Raw genomic sequence first — 19,452 nt, 5'->3', positions numbered from 1 at the left:
AAATCAAAGAACGTGGTTCTTTTCCTGGGGTTGGAGCTAAACATAGCAGGATAGGGGGGAGGGAGTGTGGGAGGGTGGAGGTGATGCCAGGAGCCAGAGGGTGGGGAGACTAACATGACTGTAGTAGGAACACTGAATGGGCAAAATAGGTGCTGTGATGGGATAAGAAAGATGGGAACTCATTATATGGGGACTTGAAAGCCAGGCAGAGAGAATTGGGGGAGTTTATTTTTTTCCACAACATATTGATCTGAATCTGAAACTGCCTTTTAAAAAAGCATGTACTTAGATATAATAAGTCCCACTTCATGAGCAGAAAATGCTCATTGTAAACACCATCTCTGATGGGTTAATCATTTTGCCCCATTCCAAAGTACCCTGAAAGGAACCTACCTCCCTGGAGAAAAGTGGCAAGGTTCCCATAGCAGTTACTACCAATGTAGGAGGAAGTGCATCTGTACACTTAGAAAACTAAGCCCAAAGAAATTCATTCATTCATTTATCAAATATTTATTGTCTATGTGCCAGCAACATACTTCTCTACTCTCAAAAGCTTATATTCTAGCAGGGAAGGCAGACAAGCAATTACCATAAGGTGATGTGTGGTTTAAAAGAACTAGAATAGGATTTCCCAAGTGGAGAAGGCCACTGTTTTTAATGGCTATAGCTATACCCACAGTTACCTAATTTGTTCTAAGTTCATGGTGAGAATCTTAAAACCTGAAGTGCCAGATGAAACTTACTAGAAAGCACTTTTATTATTTTTGTATCCTCCACCCAACTTCAAACCCAAAGAGCTGACAACCTAACCCATGTTCAGTGTTCTCATTGTTCACCTCAAAGAACTCCCCTCATCTATTTCCTAACTCGCTATACTGCAGCACCACTAGATTCGCAAGAATCCCTCCTCTTCTCACACCACCCCCCACTTTAAAGTAGTAAGTGCTGTCAGCTCTCCCTGATCTGTTGCTCCCCATGCCCACTGCTGAAGTCTTTTTGCCAGCCATCATTTCTTACTTGGGCCTTTGCACTAGCTAACCGGCCTCTCTGCTTCTATCCCTTTACTGATTTCTGACGCACAGATCTCATCATTGTGCCATTCCAGTACTTTATTTTTTTTAATGTTTATTTTTGAGAGAGAGACACACACAGAGTGAGTGGGGGAGGGTCAGAGAGAGAAGTAGACACAGAATCTGAAGCAGGCTCCAGGCTCTGAGCTTCCAGCATAGAGCCCGACATGGGGTTCGAACTCACAAACTGTGAGATCAGACCTGAGCCGGGGTCGGATGCTTAACCAACTGAGCCACCCGGGCGCCCCAGCCGATACAGTACTTTAAAAGTCATGGGTCTCTATCTTTGGGGATGATAAATTTCAAGCTCTTTAGCATGGCACAGAAATCCCTTTGCAAGGTGGCCCCTACCAAACACCTCTCCTGTCATGTCCCACCTGCAGCCTCTTGTCATGGGACATCTCATGCCTTTGCTTATTGCATTCCCTCTTCCTCATATGATCCTGCTTCCCATTTCTAGGTGAACGACTTCATTTTTAGCCTTCAAAGCATAATTTGAATGTCTACTCTCTTAAAAGCCTTGCCTGAAATCCCTGGGCACCTCCTCCTCTAGCACAAATCACAGTGTTGTAATCATTTGGTAACATATGTGTCTCTCCTATAAGGCTGTAAACTCATCAGGGCGCCTGGGTGGCTCAGTCCATTGCACGTCTGACTTCAGCTCTGGTCATGGTATCACTGCTTGTGAGTTAAGAGTCCCGCGACAGGCTCTGTACTGACAGCTCAGAGCCTGGAGCCTGCTTCAGATTCTGTCTCCATCTCTCTGCCCCTCCCCTGCTCGTGCTCTCTCTCTTTCTCTCAAATATAAAAACTAAAACTTAAAAAGAAATTTTAAAAAAAGACTGAACTCATCTAGGGAAGGGAGGATGTCTGCCTCCACGTCTAGCTAATGCCTAGCACATAAAGTAGGCAATGTTGGTTTTGTTTAAAAAATTTTTTTAATGTTTATTTTTGAGAGAGAGAGAGCACACATGAGCAGGGATGGGGCAGAGATAGAGGGAGATGTAGAATCTGAAGCAGGCCCCAGGCTCTAAGCTGTCAGCACAGAGCCTGACGCGGGGCTCAAACCCACCAACAGGGAGATCATGACCTGAGCCAAAATCCGATCCTTAACGGACTGAGTGAACTACCCAGCCGCACCTAAAGTAAGTAATGTTTAATGAATAAGGAAATGAATAAGGAGGCCCAGCAATGTTCTGGAGAAGGGGTAGACGCCTTCCTTGTCACTGGCCTCGCGTCAAGTGCTATGCAGCCCCTACCCCCCCACCCCCCGCCCCTACACCTTTGTCTATACAAAACGTACCCTGTGACGAAAACACAGCAAATAGGAAAGAGGAAGACGCTGACCTCTAATTTTAAGGGTAGATCCGCATTCGCCTTTGGAATAGTTCCAATTACCAGGGATTAACTACTACTTTTTAAATGCAATACTTCACCAGTGCCCTTGCTGAACAAGCACTGGGCTGGGACACTTGGGTAAACCCCCAACGACTAGGGGGCAAGTCATTTTATCACAGTGACATTTTCGCATTTAAACAGCAAAAGAGCGTGGGTTCTGTAAATACAGGTATGTGCAAGTTGATCCAACCTATTTAAGGTGCGCGTGGGAGATGAGGTCAACTCTGGCAAACACTCCTTACGGGTACCTACCAGCAGCTATTTGAGTCAGGCTCCTTTCCCGCCTCCCTGGGAAGCCCCGTGGGCCCCCCGCCCCTTCCCCCGTTCACTAAGGGACGTGGACGTGCACCGGAGATGTGGAGCCCCGCCTCCCGGCGTCTGAGGCCTTGGGGCGGGGCGGGACGCGCCACGTGGAGCGCAGACCGTATTCTCCAAGGCGCCTACGCGATTGCCGCGGCGTAGCTCCGGCTTGGCCCTTCGCCCCACGTCAGCAGCGGAGGCCCCGCGGCCTGCGTTTACTCCACCGCCGCTGACGTAACGTCATCTTGCGGGACGTGGACGGAAGCAAAAGGGGAGTAAGCCGGCGCCAGAAGCGGCCCGGCGTGCAGTGCCGGCGGTGCGGCGGGGTCGGGTGCTGGTTGTGAGGTAGGCACTCGGCGGCGGGGATGGCGGCGGGGATGGCGGCGGGGATGGCGCGACGCCGGCGCCTCCGCGGGGGCTGATGCGGCGCCTGGCCCGCTGCGGGGAAAGGGGTGCGCGCCGGCCCGCGGGGGCTGCGAGGGCTCCTGCCGGGCGGGAGGCCGACCCGGCGAGTGGGTGTGGGTGTGGGCGCGGGCGCGGGCGCGCGCCGACCGATGGCGGCTGGCTGAGCAGCCCGGGGCGCGCTGTCCGCCGGGACGCTCCCAGGTGGCCGGGCGGGGAGGCCTTAGGGTCTTAGGAGCTTGGGACACCCGACCTCCGCGGTCGCCCTTGAGTACAGCCACACGGAGGAGCTGAGGGCTCCTTCAGTGGAGGCCCGAAGGCTCGGCGGACACCTCTCGCTCCGCGAGTCCGGAGCCAGCTTCCAGTGCACCTGCCTCGCTGCTGGTGATGTGCCCTGGTTTGTAACTGGCCACACGCCGACTGTCGGCGGCCTCCGTGTGCGGTCCCCCGCGGCCCGCCTGGGCTTTCGTCACCCCCTCCCTTTCAAAACCAGGCCCCCAGCAGCGGGGGAGTTCGCTCACGACCGCCCTTTGCAGTGTGGCACGCCAGGGCGCGCCAGACTCCCCGCCCCCTTCCCTCCCCCCCCCCCCGCCCCCCCCCCCCCCGCATCATTCGCCCCTGCTCTCTGAGGGGGCGAGATGTATCACCGGGTCTTTGTCTTGGAGTGGTGAGCCTTATACCAAGCCCGTGTTCCTGGGTGAAGTTTGTTGGGACTAAGGTTCAGTTCTCTAAGTCAGTAAGATAAGGGCATTCTGTTTAAAACGAGTAAAAGAGGTACTTGAGAAATGTCCTGAGTCAAAACATGGAAACTTTTTCCAATGGATGACATGGAGTCTAGACACACAGACACAACGTACCCTTTGCTCCCTGGAATCAGCTGTCTGCTTATTGAGAGCATCCATTGCAGTCAGAGGCCGTGTGTTACAGGGGAGAGGCCAGGAAGGCTGGGTTTTAGGTCAGCGCTGAACCTAGTAAGTTAGTGACCTTGAACATTCAGAGCTCTCAGTTACTCTTAGATAAGAGAGAGGTACACAGTCAGTATAATTAGTGATTATGTCTGTCAGAATATTTATTGAATTCTTGTGCCCGTGACACATCCTGAAGGAAATAAAGAGGAAGTGGTAGGCCATCCTTACTGCCTCAAAGAAGGAGCACAGCTGACATTTGTTGAGCATATGCTGCTCCCACGCATTCCACGTATTGTCTCATTTAATTCTCGCAGTAATCCCACCAGGTCCTTACTGTTACTGTTCCTGATTTACAAAAGAGGAAACTGAGGCTTAGAAATCTAGGTGAGTAACCTTCCAAAAGGCACACAGCTAGCAAGTGCAGAGCTGGAACCCAAATCTGTCCGACTCCAAAATCTATGTTCCCTGTACAGTTTACCATGCTGTCAGTGGGAACTTTATGATCCTGTTGGGAAAAGCAACAGTAATACATGAAGCAGTTACAAGCCGATCTGTAGAATTATATCCAACCTCGGATGCTAGGGTTGCCGAGGAAGTTTTCATGAAGGAGATAGAACTGGAATTTTAGTGTCACGATTTGATTATTTTACTCGTTTGGTGTTCCTCTTAGAGAATTTGTATGTAAATAATTGTTTAGCAACAGTTACTGAAGGGATTTATATAAGCAGCACACAAGACCGTGGGCTTTTGTCATGCTCAATGTTATGCAAATAATTTTCTCTTGGGATCTTCCAGACTGTCACAAACTGAAGTCAACAAAGACAGCACTTAGCACTTTCTGATGCCTATTGGATGACCTGTCTTTTACAATAGATGTATCCTGCCAATCTCTTCTCTCCCCTTTCTGTGCCTTTGGGCAGTATAAATTGTAGAGCAACACATGCCACTCCTTGTTTCACTTTACTATGGGGCTGACTGCTGGTCTTTTGAGACACGTTCAAGAGGGTTGGAAAAAATCCATCCAATCTATACAGCAAAAGCTAAAAAGAAGCCTGCAAGCAAAGAGAGTGCAGTATCTTTCTTATCTTGTGAAAACAGCAATTCTCTTTAGCATGAGAGCTGCAATAATGAGTGACTTATTCTCTGAGTATATGTAGGAGGGAGCCCCTAACCATAATCCATAACTACCATATTCCCAGCTCAAGTTTTTTTCTAGCCATGTGCTCATCCTCCACAAGATGTGCCCGTAGTCATTTGAAATGCCAGTCATTCACAGGCATGGCACCCCCTCCCAGGGATGCAAGAGTGTGCTTTAGATTTCTGTGGGCAGGAGGGAGAGAGATGGCAGTAGCCTCTGGCCTTTCCAGCCTCTTCTTGTGTCAGCTAGGGTCAAGCAGACATTTGAAATACGTGGTTTACAGAGTTCTTTTGGGAGGTGATAGCAGGAAGGTAGAGGAGGCCACTGATTGGATGTTAGATCTGTTTTTTGTTTGTTTAAGACTCCCTAATCATGTAGGAATTGTAGTGAAGATTAAGTATCCATACAGCAACATTGTACCTTTTTGTCACTCTGAACATTTATAATCCTTAGTTTTCATTTGCTTGCGTAAAAACTAAGGTCCTAGGAAAGAAAGGATAGAGTTGGGACCTGGGAAGGAGCCATTTGTTGTCTCTTTTCTACATACAGAGCAGGTGGAAGTGTTCCTGATACAGAGGAGTTGGAGCAGAAGAGTCCAGTTCTTGCTCTGAGAGTATGAGGAAGTGGAAGAAAATAAAATTAATTGTGTCTTATTTTCACTTTCATCTTTTTTAAAACTGCTTTCGACAGATACTTTGATCAGTGACCACATCGCATCATGTTGAGTCAAGTCTACCGCTCTGGGTTCCAGGCCTTCCGCCAGCGTCTCCTGCCCTGGGTCCAGTCCACAGCCCTCTCCAGATCTCGTATGTACCATAGAAAACTTAGACATATATGAGAAGTTTGGAAGTGTGTTTCAAGCAAGGTTTTAAAGGAGAAAAAAAAAAGTAACTTGGCAGAATTGGGCAAAGACAGTAAGCAAGGAAGCAGCCTACTGGTGAAAGTGTTTGTACTTATCAATAAAGTGAAACTTTTGGAGGTGATAGCTCTATGGCATTAATTGTGGTGATCGTTTCACAGGTATATACTTATCTACAGAATCATTAAGTTGTACACATTAATTTTGTGTAGTTTTTTCTGCCTGATTAAGTAATTAAAAGTTTTTCAAGTAAGGTGCTACCTGTAGTTCTCCCAAAAATTTCTACAGGCTATTTTTGTTCATTACTTTTTTTTTGTAACTAAGTTTTGAATTTTCAGCCCATTATAGATTCATGTGCTGTTGTAAGAACTAATACAGAGAGATCCTGATGCCCTTTACATGTTTTTCCAATATCTCAACCCAGATATTGGCATTGATATAGTCAATATAAGAATGTTTCCACCACAACATCCTTCACGTTTCTCTTTATAGCTATGCCCCTCCTCCCCATCCCTAACCCCTGGCAATCACTAATTATTCTCCATTTCTATAATTTGTCATTTCAAAAATGTTATGTAAGTGAAGTCATACAGTATGTGATCTTTGGAGATGGATTTTTTTACTCAGCATAATTCTCTGGAGAGCCATCCACGTTGGTTCTTTTTTATTACTTAATAGTATTTAATGGTATGAGTATACCACAGTTAGTGTAACTATTCATCCATTGAAGGGCATCTGGTTGTTTTCAGTTTTGACTGTTATGAATAAGGCTGCTGTGAGCATTTGTGTACAGGATTTTGTGTGGACAGAGTTTGCATTTCTCTGAGATAAATGCCCAAGAGTTCAATTGCTGGGTCGTATGGTAGTTGCATGTTTAGTTTTATAAGAAGCTACTAAACACTTTTTGCAGCATGGCTGTACCAGTCTACATTCACCCCAGCAGCATATGAGCAGTGCCCTTTCTCTTCATCTTCCCCAACATTTGATGTTGTCATTCTTTGATTTTAGCCATCATGATAGGTGTGAAAGGATACCTTCAGTGTGGTTTTAACTTGCTTTTCCCTAATGGCTAATGATGTTGAACATCTTCTCTTGTGCTAGTTGGCTGTCTTTATATCCTCTCTAGTGAAACATTTCTTTCTCATTTTTAAATAGATTGTTTTTTTATTGTTGAGATTTTGGAGTCCTTTACCTTCTAGATACTAGTCCTTGGCAGACCCTTGGTTTGAAGGATTTTCTCCCAGTTTACACATAGCTTGTTGTTTCAGTCCTTCAACAGGATCTTTCACAAAGGAAAGGTCTTTTTGTTTTGATGACGTCCCATTTATCAGTATTTTCTTTCACTGATTGTGTGTCTGGGGTCAAGTCTAAGCTTTGTGTAGCCCTGGATCCTGAAGATTTTCTCCTGTGTTTTTTCTAGAAGTTCTATAGTTTTACATTTTACATTTAGAAGTGTGATCCATTTTGAGTTAATTTTTGTAGAAGGTGTAAGGTTTAGGTCAGGGTTCATGGTTTTGCCTGTGGACATCTAGTGATTCCAGCAGCGTTTGTTGGAAAGCTATTTGTCATGTTTTGCGGGGCTATTTTCCCTGATATCAAGTAAATCTTATCAGTAATCTGTCTCTAGATCTTATTGTAAGAGGTCGTACTTATCAACTAATCAAACTTAACCACTATCCAGAGGAAAAAACCCTCTATTTCCCATTCACATAGAAAAGAATATAAGGGATAAAGGATCAGGGTCTAGAGCCAGGTTCCCTGAGTTTTAAAACTAGCTGTGCTACTTACTTACTAAGTAACTTAGTTACATAAAACAACTGTAGATTTAGGTCACAATTTTGTGTTGGGCCTGGCTCGGCTGCAGGGTGGTTCTGTGTCTGTGTCAGAACTCACTGGCTCAGGTCTGATTGTTGAGGTCTGGGTGGCCTCTGCTGGGATGATGAATCATCTCTGTTCCATGTGGCCTCTCATCCTCCAGCAGGCTAAATACGGCTTCTTCATATGATGCTTTCAGGGTTCCCAAGTAGAACATGCAGGGAAGCCACAAGACCTCTTGAGGCCTAAGTTCAGAATTTATGCAGTGTTACTTCTGCTACATTGTAGTGGTCAACACAAGTCATAGTGCTGGCCCAGAGTCAGAGGATGGGAAAACAGAATCCATCTGTTGATGGGAGAAGCTTTAAGGTATTGTGGCCATTTTTGCAGTCTGGTAATGTTAACAAGTTACTCAGCTTCTCTGGGCCTCAGTTTCCTTACTTATAAAATGAGTGATAATACTAACAACTAACTCGTAATAATACTTAACTCACGAGAATTCAGTGTGATGCTGATAACAATAGCTGACACCCTTTTTTTATAATACCAGCTAATATTTATGGAGTCTTTATTTTGTGCCAGTTTTTGTTCATGCATCAAGTTGTTTTATCCCCTACAACAGGTAAGGTAATGACAAATAAGCACAAGGGTTGAGATTCCAATCCAGTCAGTCTAGCTCCAGAACCTATACTCGTCCTTTTATATATCCTCTGCCTCTGTAAAAGGTGTGTGAATACCTAACACAATTCTCTGTATATACTAAATATTCAGTATTTTTATAGTTTTTACTATTGCTTATTCTCATTGGTCTCATTCACAGAAAGAGGCACTTTCTGATCTTTTCCCTAGATTTTTCAATTTTGTGTCCAGATTTTTCTGGATTCTGGAGCCCTGTGTTCACTGACATGATAAGCAGAAGAGCAGAAAAGAAATAAGAAAAGCAAAGTGAGAAAGTATGTACATGTAAACACAGAAGGAAATGGAAGGCCAGGAAGGGAGATAGAAATCCTATCAGGGTCCCCTCTTGTTCAGGCCTGGAACACAGGCTCATTGATTGCTGAGCATCAGTGCATAATGCTGAAAGGGTAGCTTACTTCTCTTCCCTTGGTGTATGGTGTGTGGCACTTTTGAGGAATATGGACAACCTTCTTCTCACCCCACTCCAGACACATGTACACACACACACACACTCAGTATCCCCTCATTCTAACCAGGAGGAGATGGCTTTTCTGAGGAACCTAGAACCCTAAAGGTTCTTTAGAAGATGGGAAGAGATTACCCATCCAGGGTAATCTTAGATTTTTTTCTAACTAATCAAGGCCTTCGTGGTCCTCAGTATGGACCCTAAAAAGTGTGTGATACTCTAGAACATAAAAAATGCCCCCAGGAAGGGTAGGGTCAATCTGGCAGGGTACAAGCATTGCTGAACAGGAAACCCAAAAAGCCCTGGATCCCACAGAACTCTCCCTGGTGCTAGAATCCACTGGATGTGACTGAGGCTTCATTTGCTTGAAACCTTATTCATAGTTGTTTTTTCTTGTTGAACTTTGTCAGCTCTGATCGGCTGTGACCCACTTGGCTGCAGCCAGAATGACCCTTGACTGCCTGGCACCAAGGTGTGCTAGTATCTCTGCTGATAAAGATTGTGGGTCAGGAACCTTTTTCATGCTAACCTGGTCTGCTAGATTGTGATTGGTTTCTGCCATTTGATCACCTGGACTGACAAGCTTCTCACCACCTGTGTCCCTAAGGTACCCTCTTACGCTGCCCCACCCATGCTCAGCACTCTCCAGGACAGGATAAGCCCTTCAGGGACAGGAAAGAAAAATGGCTATCAGTCCTAGTCCTGATAGCTATCAAAGGGTTGCATGATACTTGGGTGTAGCCCAGAGCTTTGTAAATAGTCGCTAATGATCCCAGATCCACACCAAAGAGGAGTAAGTCTCTCCCTCTACCACCGCCTGTCTATAAGTCATTGAGGCCAGAATTATTATGTGTACAGCTTTTAAGCTTAAACCTAGATGTATATGTTGCTTGTGATAATATCCCTGGAAACTGAGCCACAGTACCTGTATTGGTGAACTCAGTGAAAAAAGGGAACTCTCCACAGAACTTAGCCCCAACACAAACCAGCCCTGCAGTCCCTGGGACTCCCACAGCAGGAAGAGACAACTCACCTGTGAGTCCAGTAAGGTGCCGAGTCCCAGTTCTATCCCAGAGGATGGACCTAGTGAGCAGCTTTGTGCCAGGAACTAGACTGCAAGCTGTTGTGAAAAAAGACCATATTGGGGCGCCTGGGTGGCTCAGTCGGTTAAGCGTCCGATTTCAGCTCAGGTCACGAACTTGTGGTCCGTGAGTTCAAGTCCCGCGTCGGGCTCTGTGCTGACTGCTCAGAGCCTGGAGCCTGTTTCAGATTCTGTGTCTCCCTCTCTCTCTGACCCTCCCCTGTTCATGCTCTGTCCCTCTCTGTCTCAAAAATAAATAAACATTAAAAAAATTCTTTAAAAAAAAAAAAGACCATATCATCTGGTATCTCCACAAAGCTGAAGCATAATCACTTTTAAAAATGGTAATTTAAGAGACACAAAAAAGGACTCTTTACTGCTTCATTAAAAATGTTCATTCTAAGATTTGTGTGTGAAGGAAGCAGAGGGGAGGAGAACACACATGGTCTTCTGGTCCACGAGAATAAGATTCTGCGCGCTTTACCCACCGTTGTTACAGCATAGAGAAAATGATAGAAGTCACATTATAGTTAGAGAAGTTAGTGGTCAGGAGTTAGAGGTGGTGGGTCTAGAGATAGCTGGGAAATCTGTCTGTCAGTGTAAAGGAGGGTGATAATGGATGATTCGAGTGGAGTAAGTTACTTTGCAATAGTACCATTTTAGAATAATGGTCCAAAAAGTGGCTTGGAATGATTACTATAGTAATTCATTCAAATTTTTATGAATTGCCTGTAATGACACATAGAGAACTCTTTGAGGAGGAAGTACGTAAAGTTTAGTCCTATTGAGGACCTGTATTACTCATCTTGACTTCCTTCTTATAATCAAGGAGTCCCACCAAGAGAATGTCCATTTGCAGTGAGTAAGACCATCCATCAGCAAGGCTTCATTTGCCTTTCTGCCTGTACACTCATTCTTCTGTATCAGTTACAGTTAGGTCAGGTGTGCATAATAGAAAATCCAAAATTAAAATGGCTCAAACAGGATAGAAGTCTGCTTCTCACTCTTTTTTTTTTTAAAGGTTTTTTTTAAGTGTATTTATTTATTTTGGGGGGCGGGGTGCAGAAAGAGGAGAGCGAGAACCCCAAGTAGGCTCTGCACTGCCAGCACGGAGCCCAATGTGGGCCTCAGACTCATGAACCATGAGATCATGACCTGAGCTGAAGTCAAGAGCCAGATGCTTAACCAACTGACCCACCCAGGCACCCCTAAAGATTTTTATTTTTAAGTAATGTCTACACCCAACGTGGGGCTCAAGCTTAGAACCTCGAGATCAAGAGTCATATGCTCTACCAACTGTGCCAGCCAGGCATCCCTCTCCCTTTTGAAAGGAACCTGAGGTTCTCTAAGAAGGGAGGCAGTCCAGGGCTTTCAGAATAGCTCTGTGAAATCATTAGGGATCCACACTCCTCCTTTTTAGTTACTCCAAAGTTCTTGATGTTTTCCTTACAGTCTAAAATTATGTTGGAGCTCCAGCCTCATACCCGTGTTCTAAGCAGCTGGATGGATGAAGGGAAGAAGGAAGCACTTCTCTTTTGAAGGAAATTTCTAGAAATCCCCATAACATTTTCATATGTATCTCATTAACCAGAACTTAGTCACATGGTAGTGTCTAGCTGTACAAGAAAGTTTGGGAAACATAGTTTTTTGACTGGTGGCAGTGTGCTCTGCTCAAAGTCTCTTAATTTGTGAGAGAAAGGGCTAATGGGTAATTATTAAGCAGCCAGGAGGAGGAGTTACATCTGTGAGAAGTGGGGAAGGGATTCAGTGCTTGCCATTCAGCTCTTACTGCTTTACTTTTTTGACTTTATGCAATGTGTGTGTTTGTGTGTGTGTGTATGTTTGTGTGTATGTGTGTGTGCAATATTTGCTTCCTTAGAAATCCTGTGTAGTGTTGCAAGAAGAAAGAATCAGGAAAGGATTGCTTATAAGCGGATATCCAAAGGGATTGAAAGTTTCTGACTCCAACACTCCTTGTCCTTTAGAAAGCTGTCAGGTTTTTTAATCATTGTTATAGACACCTAAAATCAGGTTACCATGTCGGAGAGAAAACTTATAGGTGGATTGGTTATGATTTTTTACCACTCATACCAATTACTTTGTTCTTTTTTTTTAATTTGTTTATTCTTTAATTTACATCCAAGTAATTAGCATATAGTGCAGCAGTGATTTCAGGAGTAGATTCCTTGATGCCCCTTACCCATTTAACCCGTCCCCCCTTCCACAACCCCTCCAGTAACCCTCTGTTTGTTCTCCATATTTAAGAGTCTCTTATGTTTTGTCCCCCTCCCTGTTTTTATATTATTTTTGTTTCCCTTCCCTGTTTCATATCTTAAAGTCCTCATATGAGTGAAGCCATATGATATTTGTCTTTCTCTGACTAATTTTGCTTAGCATAATACCCTCTAGTTCCAGCCATGCAGTTATAAATGGCAAGATTTCATTCTTTTTGATTGCCAAGTAATACTCCATTGTGTGTGTGTGTGTGTATATACACCATTATATGTGTGTGTATATATATATATATATATATATATATATATATATATATATACCATTTCTTCTTTATTCATTCATCCATCGATGGACATTTGGGCTCTTTCCATACTTTGGCTATTCTTGATAGTGCTGCTCTAAACATTGGGGTGCATGTGCCCCTTTCAAACAGCATACCTGTATCCCTTGGATAAATACCTAGTAGTGCAATTGCTGGGTTGTAGGGTTCTGTTTTAAATTTTTTGAGAAACCTCCACACTATTTTCCAGAGTGGTAGCACCAGTTTGCATTCCCACCAACAATGCAAGAGGGTTCCCCTTTCTCCACATCCTCACCAACATCTGTTGTTTCCTGAGTTGTTCATTTTAGCCATTCTGACAGGTGTGAGTTGGTATCTCATTGTGGTTTTGATTTGTATTTCCCTGATGATGAGTGATGTTGAGCATTTTTCAGGTGTCGGTTGGCCATCTGGATGTCTTCTTTGGAGAAGTGTCTATTCATGTCTTTTGCCGATTTCTTCACTGGATTATTTGTTTTTTTGGGTATTGACTTTGATAAGTTCTTTATAGATTTTGGATACTAGCCCTTTATCTGGTGTGTCGTCTGTAAATATCTTCTCCCATTCTGTCGGTTGCCGTTTAGTTTTACTGATTGTTTCCTTTGCTGTGCAGAAGCTTTTTATTTTAATGAGGCCCCAATAGTTCATTTTTGCTTTTGTTTTCCTTGCCTCCAGAGATGTGTTGAGTAACAAGTTGCTGCGGCCAAGGTCAAAGAAGTTTTTGCCTGCTTTCCTCTCGAGGATTTTGATGACTTCCTGTCTTACGTTTAGGTCTTCCATCACATTTTGTCTGTGGTGTAAGAAAGTGGTCCAGGTTCATTCTTCTGCCTGTCGCTGTCCAGTTTTCCCAGCACCGCTTGCTGAAGTGACTGTCTTTATTCCACTGGATATTCTTTCCTGCATTGTCAAAGATTAGTTGGCCATACATTTGTGGGTCTATTTCTGGGTTCTCTATTCTGTTCCATTGATCTGATTGTCTGTTTTTGTGCCAGTACCAATTACTTTGTTCTTTAATGTCTTTGCTAGTCAGGCTCACTCTCTTTTTTATAATGGTGTGATTTCTTTAAAAGCACACTTTTTTTTTCCTGATGATGAAAGCAATGTGTTTTGTTGCTTAAATTTGAAAGACATGGATAAGAATTAGGAAGAAAATTAAAATCACCTGTAATTCAATAAAAAATAAAAACATTAACATTTTGATTTATTTTCATCTTTTTTCCATGCATTTAGACACATAGGGGGAACTAACGTATCATGAGCGTTTTCCTATGTTATTAAAAATTCTTAGAAAGTTCATTAATCCTTCTGACTTTTTTTGGTGTTTACTCCACTTGTGATTTTTCCTATTATGTATAACACTGATGAACAGGCTTGTGATAAATCTCTTTGTCTCCATCTCCAGTTGGTCTCTTAGAATAAATTAAAAAAATTTTTTTTTAATGTTTTATTTATTCTTGAGAGAGAGAGAGAGAGAGCATGAGCGAAGGAGGGGCAGAGAGAGAGCGGGACGCAGAATCCAAAGCAGGCTCCAGTCTCTGAGCTGTCAGCACAGAGCCCAACACGGGGCTCGATCTCACAAGTGGTGAGATCATGACCTGAGCCGAAGTCGGACGCTCAACTAAGCCACCCAGGCACCCCAGAATAAATTTTTGAACTTAGAATTACTGCATCAAAAGATGTGAACATTTTTAAGACTTTTGATACATTTTGCCAACATGTCTTCAGGAAAGATTGTTTTGTTTAAATTGTTCACAGTGTTTGAGTGTATCTGGGACCTGTACTGGGTGTAAACTCCACACAATACTGGAATAAGAACATGCTGGATATACTGCCTTTTGATATACTGATTTTACTCCATCAAGAATGATAAAGCTATTTTTTTGGCTAAACTGATTAATATTGTATATTTATCTTTTTAATGAGAAGTTATACATTTCTCTTTTTGCTCGCATTTGACTTTGGGAGCTACAGACCGTGTCCAGCCTTCAGCCATCAGACATGTTCGTTCTTGGAGCAACATCCCCTTTATCACTGTCCCCCTCAGTCGTACACATGGCAAGTCTTTTGCCCACCGCAGTGAGCTGAAGCATGCCAAGAGAATCGTGGTGAAACTTGGAAGTGCCGTAGTAACCCGGGGGGATGAGTGTGGCCTTGCACTGGGGCGCCTGGCATCTATTGTTGAGCAGGTAATTGCCAAGATGGAAAATTCTGGTGGACAAAAATAATAATGGAGTTTTTAAGCTCTCAGTTCAGTTTTGTTTGTCTTTTTCAACCCTGACTTTATTCCTAACCCACCCTAACCATCAGTTCAGGTTTATCAGCTTGTAAAAGTATTCTGAGTATAATAGATTTAACACAATCTGAAAACTCCCTTTGCCAGTGAAGGTACCAGTGGACCCCACATCCCAGGGCAAGCAAAGGGGGATGTCAAGGAGTAAAATTGATTTCATACATTTCATGCCTCAGGCTTCTTAGTGATAAGGAGCTGTACATGTCAGTAATTCTTAATTCTGCCTGCACATTAAAATTGTCTAAGGGGCCTGGCTTCACGCTCAGTCTCTGGGGTGGGGCTCAAGCACCTGGATTTTTAAAGTTCCCTGGGTGACTAACATGTAGTCAGGGTTGAGTATCCAAATGGATGTTGAGCTTTTTTTTTGTTCCTGTTTTGCTAAGCCTTTTATTTTTTAATTAGGCCAATAATATTGAAATAAATATGAGCTATCATTGCAAAGATTTTCCAAGTTCAGATATTTGAAAAGACTTATCAAACTCCACAGAGATACCCATGTAAGACTTTCATTTAAAGGCAAAGGATATAAGGCAGCAAGAGAGAGAGAGTACAAGCAAGCATCGGGTGTCCAAGAGACATCTGTGCACAAGCCCCCCAAGATATTTATTTGCAGTCTGTCTCACATCGAATCACAAAGAGATCTTTGTACAGGGAATCTTACTTAACCTTTGGAAGGGCTCCAAGCAGAAGTTTCCATTGGGGATTTTATGTCCCACTGACTATGCCAACAAGCCAGGCTGACTGTAGACTATCAGTAAAGAAACTGACCTTAGGGGTCAACATGGGACTTTTAGACTTTAAACATCACATTGCAGATCCACTACCTATCTTTGCCAAGAGCAGGTATCAGTAAACTTTTCTATAGGAAACTTTTTCTACAGAAGGCCAGATAGTAAACATTTTAGGCTTTGTAGGCCAGATGGTCTCTGTCTCAAATACATGTCTCTACCATTGTAGCACAAAAGCAACCATAGACAATATGTAAATGAATGGACATAGCTGTGTTCTAGTAAAAAGTTTATTTACAAAACCAGGTGCAGGTGAGATTTGACTTGCTGCGTATAGTTTGCCAGCTCCTGACCGAGAGTCAAAAACCAGACATCCAGGCATTATGGAGATAAAACTAGAACTTTTTCATTCTATCTGTAACTCAACTGTGTCCTCCATGACCATATTTTTAGTTTTTAAAAAACAGTTTCTCTGATGAGTTGGTGACTGCTAACTAAAACTTGATGGAATTTTCTTTTCAATATTTTTTGTATTAAGCAGTTTTATCAAGTCAGCCTCTCAGATTTAGTCCATCAGATCAGTTCAGTTGAACAGATATGTATAAAAAGGCTACATTGTGAGAGACTTCACAGACGTGTAACTGTTATCTCTGCCCTTGGGGAGCCAGAATCAGGACTTCCAAAGCACTTAGGTGATTGTTCAAGGCAGTAAGTAATCAAGCAAGTGGGCCCAAACCTTTATTGATGTTCGTATCTTGCAATCTTTGGCCAGCCAGTGGAGGCCACTTTGTTGGCTCCTGAGTCTGTCTATCATGGTCAGATGCCTTGGATAAGACAGTTGACTCTGCATATTAGTAGTGCCCTGATCTAGAAAGCCCTTCCATGAGGTCTGTGGGTATCTGGCGACCTAAGCAAATCATTACTGGAGTCTTCCCACTGTTTTCATCAAGTTTCTCCTCTGCACAATATCTTCAGTCTGCTTTGGAGACCACCACAATTCCTCTACATGGCTTCTTGCCTAATGAAATGATCCACTTCATTTCCCATTCTCCCTGGTGAGACCACCACCACTTTCAGGCTTACTTCCTCTCTGGCCCACCAACATGACGTACTCATTCCTGTCCTTGTCCCCCACCTGGAATTCACTCTTAGAGCCTCCCCTTCCTTAGAATCACACAACTCCATGGGCACCACTCACACTGTGCACTTAGCAGCAGGGAACATTTCCCCTCTGTTGGTGCAAATCCTACCACTCATGAAGGCTCAGGCTTAGTACCAACTCTCCTACGAGGCCTCAAGAATAACTACACTCTCGCTTGAACTTCCCATCTCTGGTCCCCTCAGTCATTTGACAAGCTAAAAAAAATTGGGTCAGTGTGAACACTGATCAGATCTTTTATATATATGTATTTCCTTAATGTTTATTTATTTTTGAGAAACAGGGATTAGAGAGGCAGAGGGGAGGGACAGAGAGAGAGGGAGATAGAATCCCAAGCAGGCTCCATGCTGTCAGCACAGAGCCCAATGTGGGGCTCAAACTTACAAACTGTGAGATCATGACCTGAGCTAAAACCAAGAGTTGGACGCTTAACCGACTGAGCCACCCAGGTGCCCCTGGATCTTTTATATTAAAGAGTTAATTGAAATGTTTTAGGTGACAATGGGTTTTTTTTGGGAGGGGGAGGCTATGCATATATATTCTCTGTCTTTTAGCAATTACAGTGCTGCTGAAATATTTATAGATGAAATAACATATCTAGGGCCTGGGATTTGTTTGTATTAAAATAATGGGGAGGCTAGCTGTAAAGGCAGTACTAGAGAGTGGGAAATTGCCCTGAGAAATAGTTGTTGAAGCTAGGTGATGGGTACATGGGGATTTATAAAACTGTTTTTACCACTATGGTTAAGTATGAAATTTTCTACTATAAAAAGTTATTTTTTATAATCATGGTTTATCACAGGTGTTTGTGAGTTCCTGAGCCAGCTTATAGGGCTCAAACATCAGGAAGAATGGACATGTTAGGAATATGGACTCTATTTGCAGCTTGAATCTTTGATTCTTTCAATGTAGATCTGTCCAAAGTAGGGAACAAAGTGACCACAGCTAGTTCTAGGTAGACAAAGCAGGACAAGGTCAGCATCTGTCCCTGCTTTAGCCCAAGGGGACTCATAGGGATCAACATACCACAGAAAGAGCCTCAATCTCCCAGGTTATACCTTAGAACCTAAGAAGCCATCTGCTAAGTTTACACTGCAATTCTTAGACTTCTTTTTCTGGAACAACTAGGCCTTCTGCATTATAGATTCCAACAGATACCATCAAGTTCTGTGGATGTCAAATCTGCCTGCACACCAGAATCTCCTTATTAAAAATTTCTGATCTCTGCTACCTCCTCATCAGATTTGAGGCAGCATGTAGGAATCTGTATTTTTACCAAACAACCTGGGTGATTCTTCCACAGCCAGCCCAGCTGGTCCATAAGCCAGCATCTGGGATCCACCCAATTGTCTGTCTACCCTACCTGAGTCTCTTGTGCCGGTAAGGTAGACTCTACCTCTCTGAAGAGAGGAAGGAGATGATAGATAACAGTGATTTGTGGTGCCTTTTCCTTCGTCGATGTCAGGTGTCAGTGCTACAGAATCAAGGCCGAGAGATGATGCTGGTGACCAGTGGAGCCGTGGCCTTTGGCAAACAACGCTTGCGCCATGAGATCCTTCTGTCTCAGAGCGTGCGGCAGGCCCTGCACTCAGGGCAGAACCAGTTGAAAGAGATGGTGAGTGGTGCTTCCCCACACCCTGTAACAGGGGTCCGCAGGCCTCCTTCCTTCACTCCCAGTCACCCCATATCTATTTGTGTGTTACAGGCAATTCCAGTCTTAGAAGCACGAGCCTGTGCAGCCGCCGGACAGAGTGGGCTGATGGCCTTGTATGAGGCCATGTTTACCCAGTACAGCATTTGTGCCGCCCAGGTGAGAGACTCACCTTTTTAGAGAGGTGTGGGGCCCGTGAGAGTGATTGCCGTGGAGCAAGAGGGTGATGAGCGGGGGCTCTAGAGCCAGACTGCCAAGATACAGTCTTAACTCCATCACTTGTTAGTTGGGTAACCTGGAGAAAGTCTTTTGGTCTAACTTTTTTGTGCTTCAGTCTCCTCATATGAAAAAAGAAGATAGTATCAGTGCCTACTTGAGAGGGTTTTTGGAAAAAGTCAATGAGAAAATCACATGAAAAGCATTTAATGTAGTGTCATTCTCAGTAATTATTAGTACTTGTTATGGTACTAATAATTCTTTTTTTTAATGTTTTTTATTCATTTTTGAGAGAGAGTGAGCAGGGGAAGGGCAGAGAGAGAGGGAGACAGAATCAGTCGGAAGCAGGCTCCAGGCTCCGAGCTGTCAGCACAGAGCCCATCATGGGACTCAAACTCCCTAACCACAAGATCATGACCTGAACCGAAGTCAGATGCCTAACTGACTGAGCTGCCCAGGCGCCCCTATACTGATAATTCTTCTAGCTACTACTCTAAGTGCTTATACTTTTCCCGAAGACAGAAAAGTTAGATGTCTTTATTTCATGGGCTTCTTTGACTTCAGGTGACTTGCCTCTCTTTGCACCTGGTTGCCTTCTACAATAGATTTCTAATAAACACTGAAGGAAAGAAAGATGCTTTTGGTGGGTTTTCATTCATTCAGCAAATATTTATTGAGCACTTACAGTGTACGAAGAAGTATGCTAGGCATTGGGGATACTGTGGTGAACAAATCAACC

General features: G+C 43.8%; 1 protein-coding gene across 4 annotated transcripts in view; it reads left to right on the top strand.

Moving 5' to 3' along the window:
• The first annotated feature begins 2,947 nt into the window (after positions 1 to 2,947).
• Positions 2,948 to 19,452, top strand: part of ALDH18A1 (aldehyde dehydrogenase 18 family member A1) — a 41,675-nt gene continuing 25,170 nt past the window's right edge. For 2 of the 4 annotated variants that reach the window (XM_058697289.1, XM_058697287.1), the window contains exons 1-5: positions 2,948 to 3,113; positions 5,907 to 6,022; positions 14,635 to 14,855; positions 18,312 to 18,461; positions 18,552 to 18,656. In XM_058697289.1, the coding sequence (XP_058553272.1) occupies positions 5,935 to 6,022; positions 14,635 to 14,855; positions 18,312 to 18,461; positions 18,552 to 18,656 (564 nt within the window). In that variant the 5' untranslated portion in view covers positions 2,948 to 3,113; positions 5,907 to 5,934. The remainder of the gene's footprint in view (positions 3,114 to 5,906; positions 6,023 to 14,634; positions 14,856 to 18,311; positions 18,462 to 18,551; positions 18,657 to 19,452) is intronic. The other 2 variants (XM_058697290.1, XM_058697288.1) reach the window with 2 other exon arrangements.

Source organism: Neofelis nebulosa, chromosome 13 (genome assembly GCF_028018385.1).
Source record: "Neofelis nebulosa isolate mNeoNeb1 chromosome 13, mNeoNeb1.pri, whole genome shotgun sequence".
Taxonomy (NCBI): Eukaryota; Metazoa; Chordata; class Mammalia; order Carnivora; family Felidae; genus Neofelis; species Neofelis nebulosa.
The sequence above is the reverse complement of the archived record's forward strand: the minus strand, read 5'-3'. Positions and strand labels throughout refer to the sequence as shown.